The 17179-nt window shown below is 52.8% G+C and overlaps 1 protein-coding gene across 3 annotated transcripts in view; it reads left to right on the forward strand.

The window, feature by feature from the left end:
• The first annotated feature begins 13372 nt into the window (after window positions 1–13372).
• ARHGAP26 (Rho GTPase activating protein 26) overlaps window positions 13373–17179 on the forward strand; it is a 111955-nt gene continuing 108148 nt past the window's right edge. For all 3 annotated transcript variants that reach the window (XM_027902172.1, XM_027902182.1, XM_027902193.1), the window contains exon 1: window positions 13373–13678. In XM_027902172.1, coding sequence (XP_027757973.1) covers window positions 13525–13678 — 154 coding nt within the window. In that variant the 5' untranslated portion in view covers window positions 13373–13524. The remainder of the gene's footprint in view (window positions 13679–17179) is intronic.

Here is a 17179-nt window from a genome sequence, read left to right on the forward strand (position 1 = left end):
GGATCCTTTTGGTCTTTCCCAGTTGCTGTTTCCCAGGAGGGAGCACCCCATCCTGAGGAATGACTCGCGGTCTTTGTATTTTAACAAATTGAAACGAATGTTGTTTACTCCCCTCGGCACTAGTTCAGAGTCAAGAGCTGATTCCCAAAGGACTCTCCTGGATACACTAACCAAACGAGGCCTCTTCTCCTGTAATTACATTCCAGAGACAACAGACATCTCCTGATTCATTTAATATGTGCCATGTCGTATTTAGATACGTAACAGAAGCCCTATTACCTTAAAAGTCCTGCTGTTATCAAGTACTGACTTAATTACAGTTTCATCTAAAAATAGATCAAGTTAGCTTGACAGAAATCATTTGTCCTCCTCCCCTGCTTCCCAGTGATGTTTCTTCCCTGCAGTTCCTGCTCCATCATGAACAGCATCAATCCACTGACACAGCCTTTTCCTGAGACCTGCCAAGAGCCCACCAGCGTGTTTGCTATCCCCTCATCGCAGTCTTGCAAAATGGAGAATCATAGAAATCATAGAATGATTTGGGTTGGAAGGGACCTTAAAGGTTCCACCCCCTGCCATGGTCAGGGACATCTTCCAGTACACCAGGTTGATCCAAGCCCCGTGCAACCTGGCCTTGAACGCTTCCAGGGATGGGGCAGCCACAGATTCTCCGGACTTATATATAAACACAAATCTATATCTATATCCATATCTAAAACCACGGACTACCCAGGATGCTCTTTGGGCTCAGGTTATCCAGCTTTGGCTGCCTTTATCCTTCCTGACTTTGGGAGCTTCTACCACCCAGGTAATTCCTCTGAGCAGGAAGTGGTGCATCGCTGCTGCTCCTTCATCCACTCTTTGCCTGAGCTGCTGTTGTTCCCAGCCCCCAACCAAGGTGAGGCTCAGAGCCAGTATTTGCTCATCAGCATCACTTTCCTCTTTCCTCTGATTGTTGTGTGGTTTCCACAGCTTTTGTAGTTGCTCCTGCTTTCCTGGAAGCCAAGCCAAGGCAGCTTTCTTCTCACTTGGGAAAGAACCGGCTCCGTAAGCCTGGGTGGTGTCACCGGCAGTGGTGGCTCAGAAGGAAAGGTGGGAAAGTCCCTTCTATGAAGGGCCCCATCAGAGCTGTCCTGGCTGGTCCTTGTGCCGTGCTGGGCTTTCATTTTATTTCCCATGTGCTTGACAGTGGAAACAGACTTTTTTCTCCTCATTTTGGCATGAGCAGGATGAAGGCCACGCTCCAGCAGTGCCAGCAGGGCTCCAGGCACTGGGTGCTGGCGCTGCGGGGCTGGACCTGGCAGGACCGAGGTCACACGGATGGGTGGACTTGAAGGATCCCAACTCTCCCAGTGTGTGCCACTGGTGGAACTTTCTTTGCCTTGCTGCATCAGAAGCTTTTTGTTCCCTTGCTGGATGAGGGAAGGCAAGGAGGGCAGCCCAGGACCCCGGAGCAGCAGCTTTCCCAGGAATGTCAGCTCTGCTCGTTGCAGCATCGGATTTTCTGATCTGAACCCTTGAGGAAAACTGGGACTTCTGTGTCTGAGAGCTGCTCCAGGAGATACCTCACTGCCCAAAATCTCCAAGAATTTTTGATTTTGTCTTTGTCAGCCCAGCCACTTGTGCAAACAGTGTCAAGCCAGGGCTGGGCACACAAAGCAAGGTCGGTTATAAGCCGTTCTCCTGGAACAGAGGCACTTGGAGCCAGCACAAAGGAATCTCTGTCTCTCCCCTGCACTGGCATCCTGGCAATTAACCCAGAAAATCGCAGTTTGGCCTTGTCCTGGGTGCTGAGTGCGGGTCTGTGCAGTGTGAGGGGCGTCTGGCCCGGCTGAGAGGTCTGACCACTCTGTGGCCCCCGGATGCACAGGGAAATGGAGTGGTCAGTGTCCAACTGGGAAGTACCAAATGAATAGGGAACTCACCCACTTCTAGAAGAAGTGAAGGAAATAATTTGGGTTTTTACACTGAATTGTGTTTAAGAGATGTATGTCCAGAAAATAACAAAATTAGGAGTCACCTGGATCATAAAATCATGGAAGAGGCTGAGTTGGAAGGGACTCACAAGGATCATTGAGTCCAGCTCCTGACCTTGCACAGGACAACCCCAAAAACCACACCATGGATCAAACATGAGCAACCTGACAGAAACACTGAGCTGGTCTGATCCCCACAGAACAACGTGTCACACACTGCCAGGGACACGGGAGCCCAGGGCAGAGCTCGGCTGGCGGAAACTGAGCCCTGCCCTGCCAGGCTCCTGCTGGAAACAACAGCCATCCAGAGCTAAACACGGCGCCGTGGGAAGTGCTGGTGAAGCAGATAATCCACAGGCAGAGGTTGTGACAGTCCACTCGAATATGTCACGGCACAGTCATCATTAAAAATACAGTAATTGGGTGCCTGGGCTGGGCTGATGTACGCACAGGGGAAGTACTCTTGAATAATTGAAAAATATTCCGTATTCATTTTGCCACTGCACTTCCTGCAGATCAAATTAGTGAGACATGGATCCAATTGCAAAGTAATTTTTAAATCTTTGTGTTTGGTCCTTTGAGAATTTTTTGTATCATTTTTTACTGTGTAAAGCCCCCAGCAAAGCTCACAGCAGCCTCTAAAGGCATGGAGACTGAGGGAATTAATGGTAAAAAAAGGAAGGCAGTAAGGAAGATTGTAAGTCATGCTTAAAGGGTATTGTAGAAACTCCAGTTCACCCAAGTCCAACCCACTAGGAAACAAATATTTAATTGTACAGTAAATAACATATTTTTACAGTTCCAAACCATATCTCAGAAGCCAAGTAAATATAAACAGGAATGTGAATGGATTGCAGAGCCCCTGGTCCTCCTGTGTCCTGCCACAGAATGGGGACAGCAAAGGGACCCAAACAGGAGGGGAACGAGGGCTAGACCAGTTGACTGGGAATTGTGATTGGTATCTGGGGGACTCGTTTCTGGTTTTTGTATGGAAAGGGACTGCTGCTCTCTGAGAAGCAATATTGGAAAGGAGAGTGCTGTGGGAGGATGGGCATTTTGATGCTGACCCCAGGAAGCTGACGTGTGGCAGGGTATGGGCAGAGCGGGCAGCAACGCTCCTGGGATCCCCCGAGGCTGCTGTGGTGCCTGGGGAGCAGCCAGTGATGCCCACAGGGCCCCCTGGAGCTGCTGCAGTGCCCGGTGCGGGTGCAGTGCCCACGGGACGTCCCGAGGCGGCTGCGGTGCCTGCCATGCCCTTGCAGCAGGTATCAGATGAGGAGCTCCCCAGTCACTGGGTGTTTTTAATAGCAAGTGGAATTGCTCCCCATCATCAGTATCTTATCTGCACGTTTCAAGGGCACATCCTCTGCCAGCACTGCCGTGAAAGCAAACACGGTGCAGCGCCCGCACCGGGGTTTGCTCGGCAAGGTGAGGGTGAGGAGCTGATCTGGTTACTGCCCCTGCCCCGGGGGCTGCGAGTGCCCAGGCGTACCCAGCGCTGGGAGGACGTTTCACACCATAACCTTGAGCAGATGAAATATGTGCCTGGAAAGTAATTGAGATGATGAGGATAATTTTGTTCTCCTGCTCCCACAGCTGCTGCCTCATGTGCTGTCTCAATGTCCTTGTCCCCCAGCAGTGCATGAAGCCACTGCACTAAAATGCGAGGACAGCCAGGTTTTCTGGCTGGGTGATGTGTTTTGGTGCTGGCATGGTAAAAGTGAGTTAAGGAAGGCACCAGGATCTGGCTGTTGCTGGCATCACTGGAATGATGGCACTGTCCATCCTCATCCATCTCCTTGGAGAGCTCTGGGCTGTAGAGGAATGTCACACTGCTGAGCTGCAGGTACCAGCACTGTACTGAACTTCACCCCCCACAATCAGTTTAACACTACCTGATGTTTACTGGGGCTGTGTCTCACTGCACACTGCTGTACCCCACAGTCCCCTTGGTTTGCAGGCAAACCCAGTCCTGGGAGTTTGCATCCCCCAGTGCCACAGTCCAATCTCTGCTCCCCACCCCCCACAAACCCCTGGCCATGGGCAGGCTCTGCAGGACATCGAGCACGAATGCTGAGCTCCAGCCTCTGATCCTCCGGGTTTGGAAGAAGCCACCTCCCTGGAGCAGGACGAAACTTCCTTAAATTCAAAGCCTCGGTTGCTCTCTGGCTGTGGGCTGGGCTGCTGGACACATGGGTGGCTGGCACAGCTCCCCACAGGGCAGTTCCTTATCTTCCTTCTTACATTCATTAACTGCAAATCTGTTTTCTGGTTCTTATTGCCTTTTCTCGTAAGCCAGTCTGGCTGCAGCCTGTCAGATCCTGCCCCTTTCAGCTCCTCTTGGCCAGCTGGCTCAGCACCCCTGGGATCCCAAGGCCCCATCACACCCAGCCCCTTGGGGACCCTCACAGTCCCTCTCCTGCTCAGCCACCATTCCCTGTCTTCTGCTGAGAGATGGAAAAGGAAAAGTCAACCCCCGAGAGCTCAGAGCAGGGGACAAATGGCATGCAGAGCTCAGGACAGGTGGAGGTGACTTGGGTGCAGGGTATGGTGACCCTGGGGGGCTGCAGCCTCTGGAGGGTCAGGCAGGGGGGCCACAGTGACGGGCTCCTCTGAACTCCAGCCCTTTGTCTGGGCTTCCAGGAATGGCTGGGATAGTTAGTGGGGAATTCCACAGGAATCTGGAGAAGCTGTTTGAAGATATTTTTATGCAGGAAAGGCAGTGGCCTTGCTTAATTATTAGAATTCAAATGATTTGTGCTTAAGCCAACAGTAGGGAGTTGCTGTAAAGTGACACGTGTAGGGGTGGTCACTGAGTGTCGGAGAGAGGAAAATCTCCATCCACATTACAGAAACAGAGGCAGAAAAAGAAGGAACACTGAGATCTGGGAGCACTGAGAAGCACCAGGAGGAAATTACTATTTACACAGGGAGAGGCAGCGCTTACATCCCTCGTACGGGTCGTACCAGGGCTAATGCACAGCAGACATCTCTGGAGCCCCTCCAGAAAGGAAACTAGAGTTTGGTTTGGGAACTTCTGGTTCTAATTCCTGGAAACACAGCTTTAGCTCAATTTCACAGTGGTTTGTGACTTTTTTCCAGTGGTTATACAAATTTTGGGAAAACATTCCTCTCCTTGGAATTGTCTTGTGATAATATAACGCCACTTAAATGGTCGGAGGTTTTGTACAGCTTCACACCCCTCCAGAGGGGCCTGTGAAAAGCAGCCCCCATCCTCCTGGCATGGATCCTGCCCCCTTAGGCACGGGAATCCTTAGGGGTGGGTTATCCCCTGCATGTCTGCAGTCTGATTCCAGGCTGCCACTGGATTTTGACACAGGAAGAAGGAGAGCCCACAGCACGTGTGGGACTGGGGACTGAGCTCAGGGGGCAGGCTCAGTCCCAGCTGGATCCCTTTGGTCTGTGCAAGCCGTGCCAAGCTGGGAACAGCGCAGGGCAGGCAGCACCCTGGCTCCAGTGTCAGAGGGGGAGAGAACTGAGCCACAGGACAGGTGAGGGCTCCTCTGGCCTTGGGCTGGCACTGGTCAAGGGAAGGACTTGGGTTAGATGGGACATAAGGAAGAGATGATGAGAATGGTGAGACACTGACACAGATTATCCAGAGAAGCTGTGGCTGCCCCATCCCTGGAAGTGTTCAAGACCAGATTGGATGGGGCTTGGAGCAACGTGTTTTAGTAGAAAATCCCTGCCCATGACAGGGACGTGGAATGGGATGGCCTTTAGGGTCCCTTTTGTGATTCTATGACTCTGAGCTTCCAGGTGCTCCCCATGAAGGGTTGACCCTCCCCAGGTGTTGCTGGGAGAGGGATCAGCTGCAGTGAGTCAGTGCTGATGGGATACAGGGCGGAGCAGGGTTTAAGTGCTGCTGCTCTGGGGGGGCTGTAGTCTTTTGGGGAGCTTTGCAATGTTTGTGGCTGTGCTGGGCACCCAGCCTGGGAGCAGTGGTAACTCCTGGGATACTCCCTGGATGCTCTGGGATTTGTCTCCAGCTCCTCCAAAGGTGGGTGATTGAATGGAGCATATGAGTGTTTAATGCAGGTGATGGCCAAAACCTTTCCTGCCTTGGGTTTGGGCTTGGTGCAAGTTATGTTTCTGTGTGCTGTCTGTTGCTGTTCTGTCTCCAAGGTGTATATCTAAGCCTTTCTGGGAGAGTATGACCTACTCCTACATTTCCAGCTCCTTGGGGTTCTGCTTCCCTGCCTGTTGCTCCCTCTTCTCACCACAAGTCCCTGGGTAACACCTGTGGAATTCTTTTTCCATGGAGTATTATGAGACCAAAGCTCCCATGTAGAAAAAGGATAAAGCTGATATTTTGTGTTTGGAGAGGAAATGAGTGGCAGCTGCTTGGCTGGGACTTTGAGTAGACTTTGTATTTCCCCAAAAAATAAAAGCAAGAATAGACAGACTGTTTGGCCTTTCCTGACAAAGAGACTTTGTCATTTCTATAATTAACTCTGTTACTTAAATACTTCTTCCATAGACATATTTGAAGATTTCATAGCCCTCGGTTCCCTTACTTTTCCATTTCGGCTTCCTGTGCTGCAGTGACTCCCAGGGGCATGACTAATGACTAATTTCACTTTTCCATTTAATTGAGAGCTTGTTTCTGACTTTGCTTTTGTATGTTTAGCTGTACCTTGGGCAGCTGCTTGATGCCTTGTTCCCTGCCCAAAATGCACCTGTCAGGCCTTTTATCTTCTTCCTGGAGAAATTAGAGGACATCTGTGACCAGCTCTTTCTTCCAAAAAGACATTTTCATCACAGTGATTGATCCTGGATTTTCTTTATTGTGTGCTATGTGTACCCTTCCCCTCTTAAGGAATTCACTAGAAAAATCCCAAGCTTGAAACTCTTCTTATTTATGTATCCTTTATCATTTTCTGTTGGTAAGAACTTTCTTGAGGGCCTGTAGTTATATTTCCTTTGACACTTCTCTGGCACCTGCAGAGAGTGGATTCCTTTCTTCCACCCACTTGCTAAATATCCACCACTCTGCTCTGCAGAATCTGTGCAGGTGAGGCCTGAAGGGAAAGGAGCTACTGAAGCTATTGGGTAGCATGGTGAAACACTACAGATGAGAGGAATGGGAATGCTGGAAGCTCACCTTTCCCTCGGGATGAGATGTAGCCTGGACCAGGAGCAAGGGAATGATGATCTTCAGCAGCACTAACCCTGTCTTTGCCTGAAGGTAATGAAATATACAGATACACATGAGTAAACACTGGAGTTGTGGCTGCCCTATCCCTGGAAGTGGTCAAGGCCAGGTTGGACTGGGCTTGGAGTAGCCTGGCCTAGTGGAAGGTGTCCCTGCCCATGGCAGGGGGTTGGAACTTGATGATCTTGAAGATCCCTTTCAACCTGCACAGTTGTACGAAATTCCCTTGTGTGATCTTCCTGCATCATGTTAAATGTGCTAAATGCCTCTAGACATCCCAGCCTCCTGACCCAGCAATGTCCTACCCTCCTCTGTGCTTGAACGACTGTCACATCTCCAGAAGCTGTGACCTTGCAGCCACTGCCTTCGTGATCTGTAACACAGACCGGCTCACGCCGCGACGGCGGGTGATAAAGCAGAGCTTTGTTCTGTCCCACATGTGTGCACAGCGCTGTTAACATTTACAGTGGGAATGCTGCTCCCAAGGGAGACAGAGAACGGGTCATTGTGGCTTGAGTCAAACAGGGACTTGTGCTGCCGGGAAAATGAGCCTCTGCAATCTCCCCATTAAGGCATTGCTCTTTAAAATAACGTTTCTGGTTTGTAAGTTATTTTATGTCCCATTCCTGGGCAGGGCAGGGTGACCACAGACCCAAGCGCGGTGATTCTAAAAGCTGCTTTTCATGGTGCTTCAGCATAAGGCTCCTTTGGTGCCTTTGATCATCATCAATACCATCACCAGATTATGGAGAGACAAAGGAAACACTGAGTGTGGAAGCCTGGCTCCAGCACCATGAGGATCATCCTGGAAACAAAGGTCAAAGCTTAACATCAGGCTAGGAAAAGCCACAGGGGTTTGTGAGTATCCCTGTTCTCTGGGGAGGATCCTGGTTTGGCGTCCTGTCAGCAGGATGGGATAGGAAAGGCAGAGGCAAGAAGCACTCTGGGGAATTGTGCCAAAAATCAAGTGGCAAAGTGCCACCTCTGCAGTGTGAAAGGATGGACCTAGTTAGCAAAGCTAAGGGGGTCAGGGATACACACAGCTGCTCAGTGTCCTGGCTGAAGAGTACTGAGAAGGTTTGCTTTTATTTTTAACAAGGAATCAAGGGAAACAACTTCCTAAACTGGCTAAAAGCACAAGCACTAGAAAACCCTTCACCCTGAGGAGTGTCCCTGTGCTTGCTGCACCAGGAGCTGGGTCTCGGTCTATCTGCTCTGACACCTGCCAAGAAGATGAAAGGGAAAGGTGCATCTCTTGGAGACAGCTCCCCTCAGATGCACTGCCTGTGGGCTTTGTCCCTGAGATTCCTGCTCTCTCCTCGGTGTTCCCAGATGCCTCCCAGAGGCAAGTGCCAGGCGAGTGGCTTGGCAAAGGCGGCGCCGTAAGGAGCTGGCATGTCCTGGGCACGTCCAGACGGGTGCGAGTGCTGCAGAGCACGAGCAGGAGGCAAAGCCAATTAGCTAAAATAGATGACAGGCTCATAGCAGCTATGGTTACAGCACCGTGCTCTCTGCAGGGAAGAGGAACTCATTGCCCGAGGCACGAACGCTGATTTAGGGACCTGGAAGGAGATAGATGTGGAGATCATTGTGGCAAGTAGGGCAACGCAGGCTGACTAATAGTATATCGCATCAATATTCCCATTCAAAGGCAAACCAGCTTCCAAAACCAGTTACCAAACCTCTGGTGTCTGGGAAGACTTGGCAGCACAAGTGGCTACTGATGAATATTGCAAAAAATTATTGGAGGTTAACAAGTGTGAGGTGGGAGCTGAGGAGGGTTTGTAGATGGAACAGGGACCCCAGCCTGGATTGCTTTTCACTTCAGCCCCTGCAGAGGCTGAGCTGTGTCACTGCTGTTCCCATCTTCTGTCTTGTCTCGCCCACCCCTGCAAATCTGCCTGAAGGCCAAGAGGAGGGTCTGTAAGGAGAAAAGTGAGCTGGAGAAGGGAAAGAAGAATTGAGTAGGTGGAAATCCATGTGTGATTTCTAGAGGTGCAACGCGGGAAGGAAAAGTACTGTTCCACTGTAAAATATATATATATATATATATATGTAAAATCATGATAGTTATATGTATAGCTCATAAATGCTCAGTGGAGGGAGCACTCTGTTACACTCGAGGTGTCACTAAGGCTGTTTTCTGCAGTCACATGGAAAAGTATGAACACCCAGAGCACACTTCCAGGATGACATGGGAGAAGGGGAAGCCCTTGGTGTTGTATTGAATGCAACCCTGGAGTTGTATTCACCGCCAACAAAAGGTCCATGGCCAGGGATTAGATCTCTTGGAAGGCTGTCAGTACAACAGGTCAATACATGCCCTTTGGTTTACAACAAGGAATTCACAGCGATTCATTGCGATGGTCTAACGTGTTATCTGGAACAGGGTTGTTTTATTTTTGCCATATACAATGCCTCATCTGTGCCTAGCTCAATAAAAAAATCCTGGGAGCAAGGAAGATGTGTGATATACAGTCACATAATAAATAGACCTTGAACATTGCTGCCTGAGGGCAATTCCAAGAAACCTCTCCTTTAGCTACTGGATTCTGACAGTCAGGATGCCTGTTGTTGTCTCCTGGGACTTGCTGAAATGCATTAGTGCCCAAGCCACTGGTGTTGTGAGACCCGGTTAGTAGTTTGTTTCAAACCCTCCTTCCCCCTGTAATGCTGGTTCTGATTTTCACAGTAGTGGGAATGCTGCTGGGACTGAGGGTCATCCCCAAGGCAAGACAGTTATAGGATGACCAGGTTTAAGGTCCCACAGCAAGGCTTGCTGTCTCTGTGTGTGGATGCTGGTGCTCAGCACTGGCCTTCCCTCCAGGGCTCTGTCGCTCCAGGACAGATGTGAGATGCTGTGAACTGACACAGGGGCTCAGAGCTGCTGTGTGAGGACGGGGCTGGTTCCCCACCTCCCACTCCTGCTGTCACTCTGGCTTTACCTGACTAGTGTCACTTAACTGGCAGAAAGCTTTCCTGGATGAGAAGGGGTTCCTTGTTTCGTGTTAGCAATTGCAGTAATAACTGCAGCCAGCAACAAGGATGTGGTGGCAATGGGAAGGTGGGGAGATGCTGTGTTCAGATGAGGGAAATGTTTGCAGTGGAAAACTTACTCTAAAAAAAGTTGCTGATTTTCAAACAAACCTGTTTAATTCATGTGTGACCCAGCCCAAGATAACGCTGATGGCAAGGGAGTGCTGGGAAGAACAGCTGGAACTGATCTGATACTATTGCAATCAAAGAATAATAGTGATTTGGGTTGGAAGGGACCTTAAAGATCTTCTGGTTTTAACTCCCTGCTATGGGCAGGGACACCTTCCACTAGATCAGGTTGCTCCAAGCCCTGTCCAACCTGGCCTTCAACACTTCCAGGGATGGGGCAGCTGCAGTTGCTCTGGGCAACCTGTGACAGGGCCTCACCACCCTCACAAGGAAGAATTTCTTCCTAACATCTCCTCTAACCCTGCCCACTGTCAATCTCCCCCTTCCTCCTGCTTGGCTGTGGCAGCCCCCACCCCTGCACCTGGGGTTACTTGATCCCAGAATCAGCTCATGTAGGTAGAAACTGCTCTCTTAGACTTGTTTTTTTTTTTTTTTGTTTTTTTTTTGTTTTTTTTTTTGTGATATTTTTTTTTAAAGCTGGACTAGTTTTTCTGCTGGCGTTGTTCCCTGAGTGAGTGAGCTGTGGGATGCGGGATGGTGACTGAGCGAGGGAGAATGTGCTAATGTGTGGTCAAGGACGGGTGCAGGGGTGGGAGTGTGGGATTACGGCGGCCGCAGCTTTCATTTGGGGGAAGGATGTGTGAGCACAGCCTTGGAGAGGCTCGGAGGAGTGCTCGCTGAGCTGCTGGGCCCAGCACTGTGCCCCAGGGATCCGTGGGCAGGGTTCTGCTGAGATAACAGCAAAGCTACTGGATCCCTTCACAGTGTCCAGCTGACCTGGCTCGCTTGGGGTGAGACAATCTAGTTGCTTAAAAAAATAAAGCAAGCAAATACGGCAGGGATTGCAGCTCTGTTAGTTACAGGCAGGAGTATGTGGAATTTGGGGGTTTTGGTTGTTTGTTTTTTCCTTCAGGCACATAGCGGGGTTGCCATGCAAGGCCGTGAGTTGGAATCGATGATCCCTGTTGGTCCCTTCCAACTCAGGATATTCAATGATATTCTTTCACTGTTTGGAAGCACAGTCCTAGGAAAATGGAGCTGGAAGATGTCCATGGCTGTTTCTCCCCAGTGCCTGCTGCCCTGCTCTGCTCCCACACTTGGAGCTCAAACACAATGAGTGTCTCCTGGTGAATGAAGCCAGTTCCAGTCCTGTGGTGTGTGTGGTGCTTCATGTGTGACAGAGCTTTGTAAGGCCTTGATTCTGTCTTCATCAGAAAAGAACAGCCTGAGCATTGTCACTTTCTGTGGTTTTGGAAAAGTACTGAAAAAAATTTAATTTCCAGCCCCAAATATTCTGATCCTCTAAGGCAGTGTCCTACAAATCTAGTTACAGGTTCTTCTCTATTAGTAGTAAGTGCTGGAACACTTTCTAATATGAACGAAAACAATGGTGATGTAAAAGGATAAAACCAAAATAATGCTCCTGTGGCTTTGTACAGTGTCGAATTAAGGAATATAATCCAAATAATAACATCTCGTGCTTTTATGGGGCTGCGTGCATATGGCGTAAATGACAGCTCATTAAACTTTATATCCTGCCTACAAGATAAGCATGTAATTAGTATTACATCCTTTTTTATAATTAGGAGGCCTCATCCAAAAAAATGTGGCTCGCAAACCATATTTGAAGGCGGTGACTCAGCCTGAATTAGGCTGTGGTGTGAAGATTGAGAGAATCGTGCTTTAGTGGATAAAAAAAGCAGAGACAAAAGGTTGAGCTGGTGTCAGGTTCCTGTGCCCGGATCCGCCCGCTGGAAAACACAGGTTGGATTAACTTTTTGACATCAGGCGTGGGCTGGAGCCCATCCTGTCAGCCCAGGCTTTGTGCAAGACCATCCCTTCTCCCCAGTTTGCAGAAAATCCTGAAGCTGGCACAGGCCCCGCGTCGTGTTTCATGGCTGAGTTGACAGGAATGCCGCGCTCGATCTGGAACGAGCACCGCGCTGGGGCTCGTGTTCGCCCGCCGCCCTCGCCCTCCTCATGAGCCTGGATGGCTGGGGTGGAGAACAGGGGAATTCCAGTCATCTGGGGATTATCCACAAATGTGTCTGTTTGTCACAGTCTGGGGTGAGAGGTCACCGATGGCTCCATTGTGCATGTCTCTGCCCGAGGGGTGGCTCAGGGTAGCTTGACATGGCTTGGTCTTGACTTGGTGCCGTTGTTTATATTAGGAATTGATTTTCTCAGCTCCGTGGAGCTGGCACTGATGGTCTCTCCCGTTCTCCTGGTGAGTAGCTGCCACCATCCACCTTATGGCAGCCACAAATACTGACGAGAAGGAGCAGTTTGCTGGGCTGCAGTTTGCTCCTGGAGGCTCCCAGCCGAGGCAAGGAGATGATGAGGCAGCTGCTGCGCCAGGGCCAAATTCCTGACATGTTCCTGAAGGAAACGGGCCGCAGGGAGAAGTGACCGGGTGAGTGTGTGACGACAGCCATGGAGACAAGTGGGGACAGCCACCGTCCGTGGGACGATGCTCTTTTGGGGACGTCACGGCACACGTCGGTGGGGTCGGGCCCCGCAGCCCCTCAGTGGTGCCGGCTCTCCCGCCGCCCCTCCGCGACCAGCCCTTCCAGGAGATTAAGGGTTTATTCTCTCAGCTCGCACACTAAACCGGGCAATAATCTCTGCCACAGATGTGCGATGGGAGGAGAAACGTGCGAAGCCACCACCCGGGCGGGCACGGGGCGGGCCGGAGCGGCGCTCCCGCAGGCCGGGGCGCGGCTTTCCCCCCGGGCGGTCCGGGCCGGGGCGTGGGGAGCGGGGCGGGAGCGGGGCAGGGCAGAGCAGCCCTCTGGCCCCCACGGCGGTGCCGCCGCTGCCCCCGGGCGGGTCCGGCCCAGGTGCGGGAGCCGCGGGGACGGGCCTGGCGCGGACCCGCCCCCGCCGCCGATTGGCTGAGAAGGCGCGGAGGGGCGGTTCGGGGCCCGCCCATTGGCTGGCGGCGCGCAGGGGGCGTGGCGCGGTGGCGGCGCGGGCCCGGCCCGGGCGGCGGCCCCAGAGCGGCGGCAGCTCCGCCCCCGCCGCGGCTCCGCTCCCGCCGCTCCGCCCGGCCCCGCTCCGCTCCGCCCGGCTCGGCCCGGCCTGGCCCGGCACCGCTCTCCCGCCGGCTCCCCGCACGACCGGCTGCGCGCCTCGCCTTAGGAAACCTTTGGTTTTTCTCCTCTTTTCACCGTTTCTTGCCGGTTTCCCCCCGCAGTGCCCGGCAGCATGGGGCTGCCGGCGCTGGAGTTCAGCGAGTGCTGCCTGGACAGCCCGCAGTTCCGGGAGCGTCTGCGCTCCCACGAGGCCGAGCTGGACAAGACCAACAAGTTCATCAAGGAGCTCATCAAGGACGGGAAGTCGCTCGTCGCCGCCCTCAAAAGTAAGTGCGGGGCCGGGGGCGGGACCCCGCGACCCCCGGCTGCTCCCCCAGCCCCGGCCCGCCCGCTGTTCCCCGCGCTGCCCGGGCCGGGCCGGGGGCTCCTGCTCCATCGGGGGCCACCTGCGTTCACCCTGTCCCTCCTGCATGTTGTGGTCTGGCTGGGCCATTGGGATGTGCCTGGTCCGGGTCCAGCGGGACGTGCATGATCCATCAGGATGTGCCTGGCCGTGGTCGCTGGGGACATGTGTGGTCCTGGGTGCTGGTCCTAGTCTATCTGAATATGTGTAGTCCGTCAGGATGGATCCTTCGGGATGTGCATGGTTCTGGTCCTGGTCCATGAGGATATGCACGAACATGGTCCACTGGGACATGTTTGGTACTGGTCCTGGTCCACCAGGATGTGCACGGTCATGGGACATGTGTAGTCTTGGTCTGCCAGCTCTCAGTCCGTGGCCTTCAGCAGTTGCATCCTTTGGGGATGGTTTGCCTGGGTGATGGGTTGGTGCTGTGCCCAACCCTCCAGTTGTCATCAGTGCCCTCGCTGCTCAGGGTGGGGGTGCCCCATTGTGGCTCTGACTGGGCTGACCCCTCCATCCCCAGTGGGGAAGTGTAGATGGTGGTGGGGAGGGGGCAAAGCTGCAAACCACTATGGTGGGGTCTGGGTGGGAGGAGGATGCAGCAATGCAGGCTGGGGAGACCCTCACCTGTGGCTGGCAGCATCCTTGTTATCCCTCATGCCCAGGCTGGGCTGACTCCTATCCCCACAGCTGGGATTGGGCCCAAATCACAGGGCGCTTCCCCAGCCAGGGGGTTTCAGGCTGGCAGCACACGTGGTTACCTCGCCAGGCTCAGCCTACCCCAGTCGGTGCCATGGGGTGACAGAGGGACACATGACACAGACCTGTGCCATAGAGCCCCTGTGGCATCACCTGCCATGCCCCAGCCTGGCCTCGGGGATGCAGTAGGGTCGTTATGGGGCTGTGGGGCAGGGCTGTCACCCTGGGATGGGGTGGGGCAGGTGATGCTCTGGTCAAGCCCACCCCTCTGTCCGTTCCTGGGAGAGCTGATTTCTGCTCCCTTCCTTTCTGATCTCATACTAAACCCTGTGTGTGTGGTTCCTCTGCGCTGGAGTAGCAGCTGTTAACATCTGGGTTACATGGACCCCTATTGTACCAATTCTTGGCATTTTGGGTTAAAATAAAACCCAAATCCTTCAGCTGTCAGCACTTTTACAGCTCTGGAGGACTGAGATGTGTTCTGCTGTGGAGCGTTTGTTCAAGGCAGCCGGTGCCTGGCCTTGCCTGGACTGTTCATTTTATCCCTACAGCATTTATCCTACAGCATTGTTCTTCACTGAAAATACATTTTAGGAGTTAACTGGTGGGTCCCAAGGGTGCTCGGCTCTGAGTTCAGTCACTGGGCATGTTTAGCTGGTGCTGGCCGAGGGGGCTGGCTGTGCCCTTGCCCCAGTCACGCTGTGTGCAGGTATTTTGGGGTGTGCTGTGAACCCCTGTGGGCTCGTGGCTGCCAGTGGGCTCCTGTCCCGCTGGCTGTGACCGTGCCTCACGGCCCCGTGCCCCAGGCTGCTGCGCTGGGGCAGGAAGAACGGTCGCCGGCCTCTGGAGATAAGGATGTTTTTATGGCTGAATTGTTTTGTAGCCTCTATTGAATACGTTCCTGGATTAGCCCTTAATTCCTGCACTGGGCCGGGGGATTGTTCCGCGAGTGCCCAGGCTGCAGGGACAGGAATAACGCCGATTCTGCTGGAGTGTGAATCAGTGCCCAGGCGCCGGCGCTGCTGTGGCCACATCCCCTGCACGTGTGGCATGGTCTGCAGGGTGTCTGGGGGGAAGGTTTGGGGGTGTGTGGGGCAGGGCACTGCCTTGGAGGCTGGGGAGGGTTGTCCCCTTCCTGGCTGGATGCTCAATCGCTCTGTACATCCTTCTGCTGCTGCAGGAGTGACTTCACTGGCTGAGGGGCTGCTCCAAGCTGTGATGCTTGTGACTGCTTCAGCAGACCTGGCACAGGACAGGATCTGTCCCAGCTCTCCCCATGTGTGTTACCCTCGGTGTGTGGTGGGTCCAAGGTCTGACATGTTGCCTAAGCCCTTACAGACCATTCTGGCATCTGTCAGCAGGGATAGAAGTGCTGCAGGAGGAGGGAGCTGCTCTGCTGCCTGTTGCTTGGTGTTGCTTTCATGTCTGGAGATTGGGGACGGCTCAGGGCTGGGGATGTCACCCCTGTCAGTCAGTACAGGTGATATCTGGGGCCATTCCTGGCCGTGACTGGTGCTTGCTTCTCTTACCCAGCTTTTATTTTTCTCCAAATTGTTCATCTCCTGATTCATTGCTGGGCATGGTGGCCTTATCTAGCTGTTATTGTCTCCATGCTGCTCCCCAGCTGTTGTGGCATGTGGAAGTGGAGGCAGGCAGGCCCAGGGAGCAGCAGACCCCCAGCTCAAGGCACGCTACCCTTGGAGCGAGGGGCTTGGAGGGTGTCTGGGCCCTTGGCACAGCACAGTGTCCTGCAACCAGAGTTACGTGAGGTCTTGGCAATATCCTTGCCCATTTTCCTTCCTCTTGCCTTTGCTGAACATTTCACATCCTCTTTGTTTGAAGATGGGCGTGAGGAGAACATAACTCCTTGTGTATCGGCGAGGGGTGGCTTGGACGGGCCGTGGTGGGGAGAAGGTGCAGGAGGGGGAAGAGCCCTTATAGTGCTGAGCAGGAGTGTTCTGTTTCCTGTTTGACCCCTTACAGCTCCCATGCTGACACCAACATGCAGGAATGGTGAGACTGGATAAGGGCAGGTAAAAGTGTCTCTGCCAGCGTTTGGTGAAGGGGCTGCTCTGCCCTGCTTTTGCCCTTCATGAGGTACAGAGGGAAATGGGACTGATTTCACAGCTCTTTATCCTTCCCTTAGAGAAAAAATAAATTTAGAAGATTGAAAATTATCCTCATTTGCTGAAGGGACCGGTCTTCCTAAACGTCTTCAGATGCCGGGGGCATCTCTGGATCGTGTGTGTATATGTATATAGATAAATGCTGTTGGATTTTTTCTCCCCAGTGAGTTTCTGTGCCCGTTTCCATTGTCTCCCTTCGCTGCTTGGCTGGTATTCGGAGTGACCTGGTTTTCAGCAAAACGTGTCCCTCTTCCTCCCTGATCCACCACCATAAATTATTCAGAAAGTTTTGCAGATGCAAAGACTTCGAGTGTAACATAAATAATGAACTCGAAGCCTGGATGCCGTGAAACTCGTTCTCTAGTGAAGGAGCTGTGGTGACCATTGGGAACAGGCATGCTGAAGGATTTTGTCCCTTTGTGTGCCCCTGTGCTTGTGAAAGGGGTAGGCAGGGAGCTGTGTCCCAGCCAGCAGCTCGTCCCAGACCTTTCGCTTCCATGGAGGGGGATATGGAGCCCAGGTGCCCAGATGGTGATGCAGAGATGCCTGCAGCTTGCTTTGGAAGATGGGCAGCATATGTAAAGATGGAGGAGTGGGGG

This window comes from Empidonax traillii, unplaced genomic scaffold, assembly GCF_003031625.1.
Source record: "Empidonax traillii isolate 1590-97213 ecotype Southwest subspecies unplaced genomic scaffold, ASM303162v1 scaffold22:size5013007, whole genome shotgun sequence".
NCBI classification, from domain to species: domain Eukaryota; kingdom Metazoa; phylum Chordata; class Aves; order Passeriformes; family Tyrannidae; genus Empidonax; species Empidonax traillii.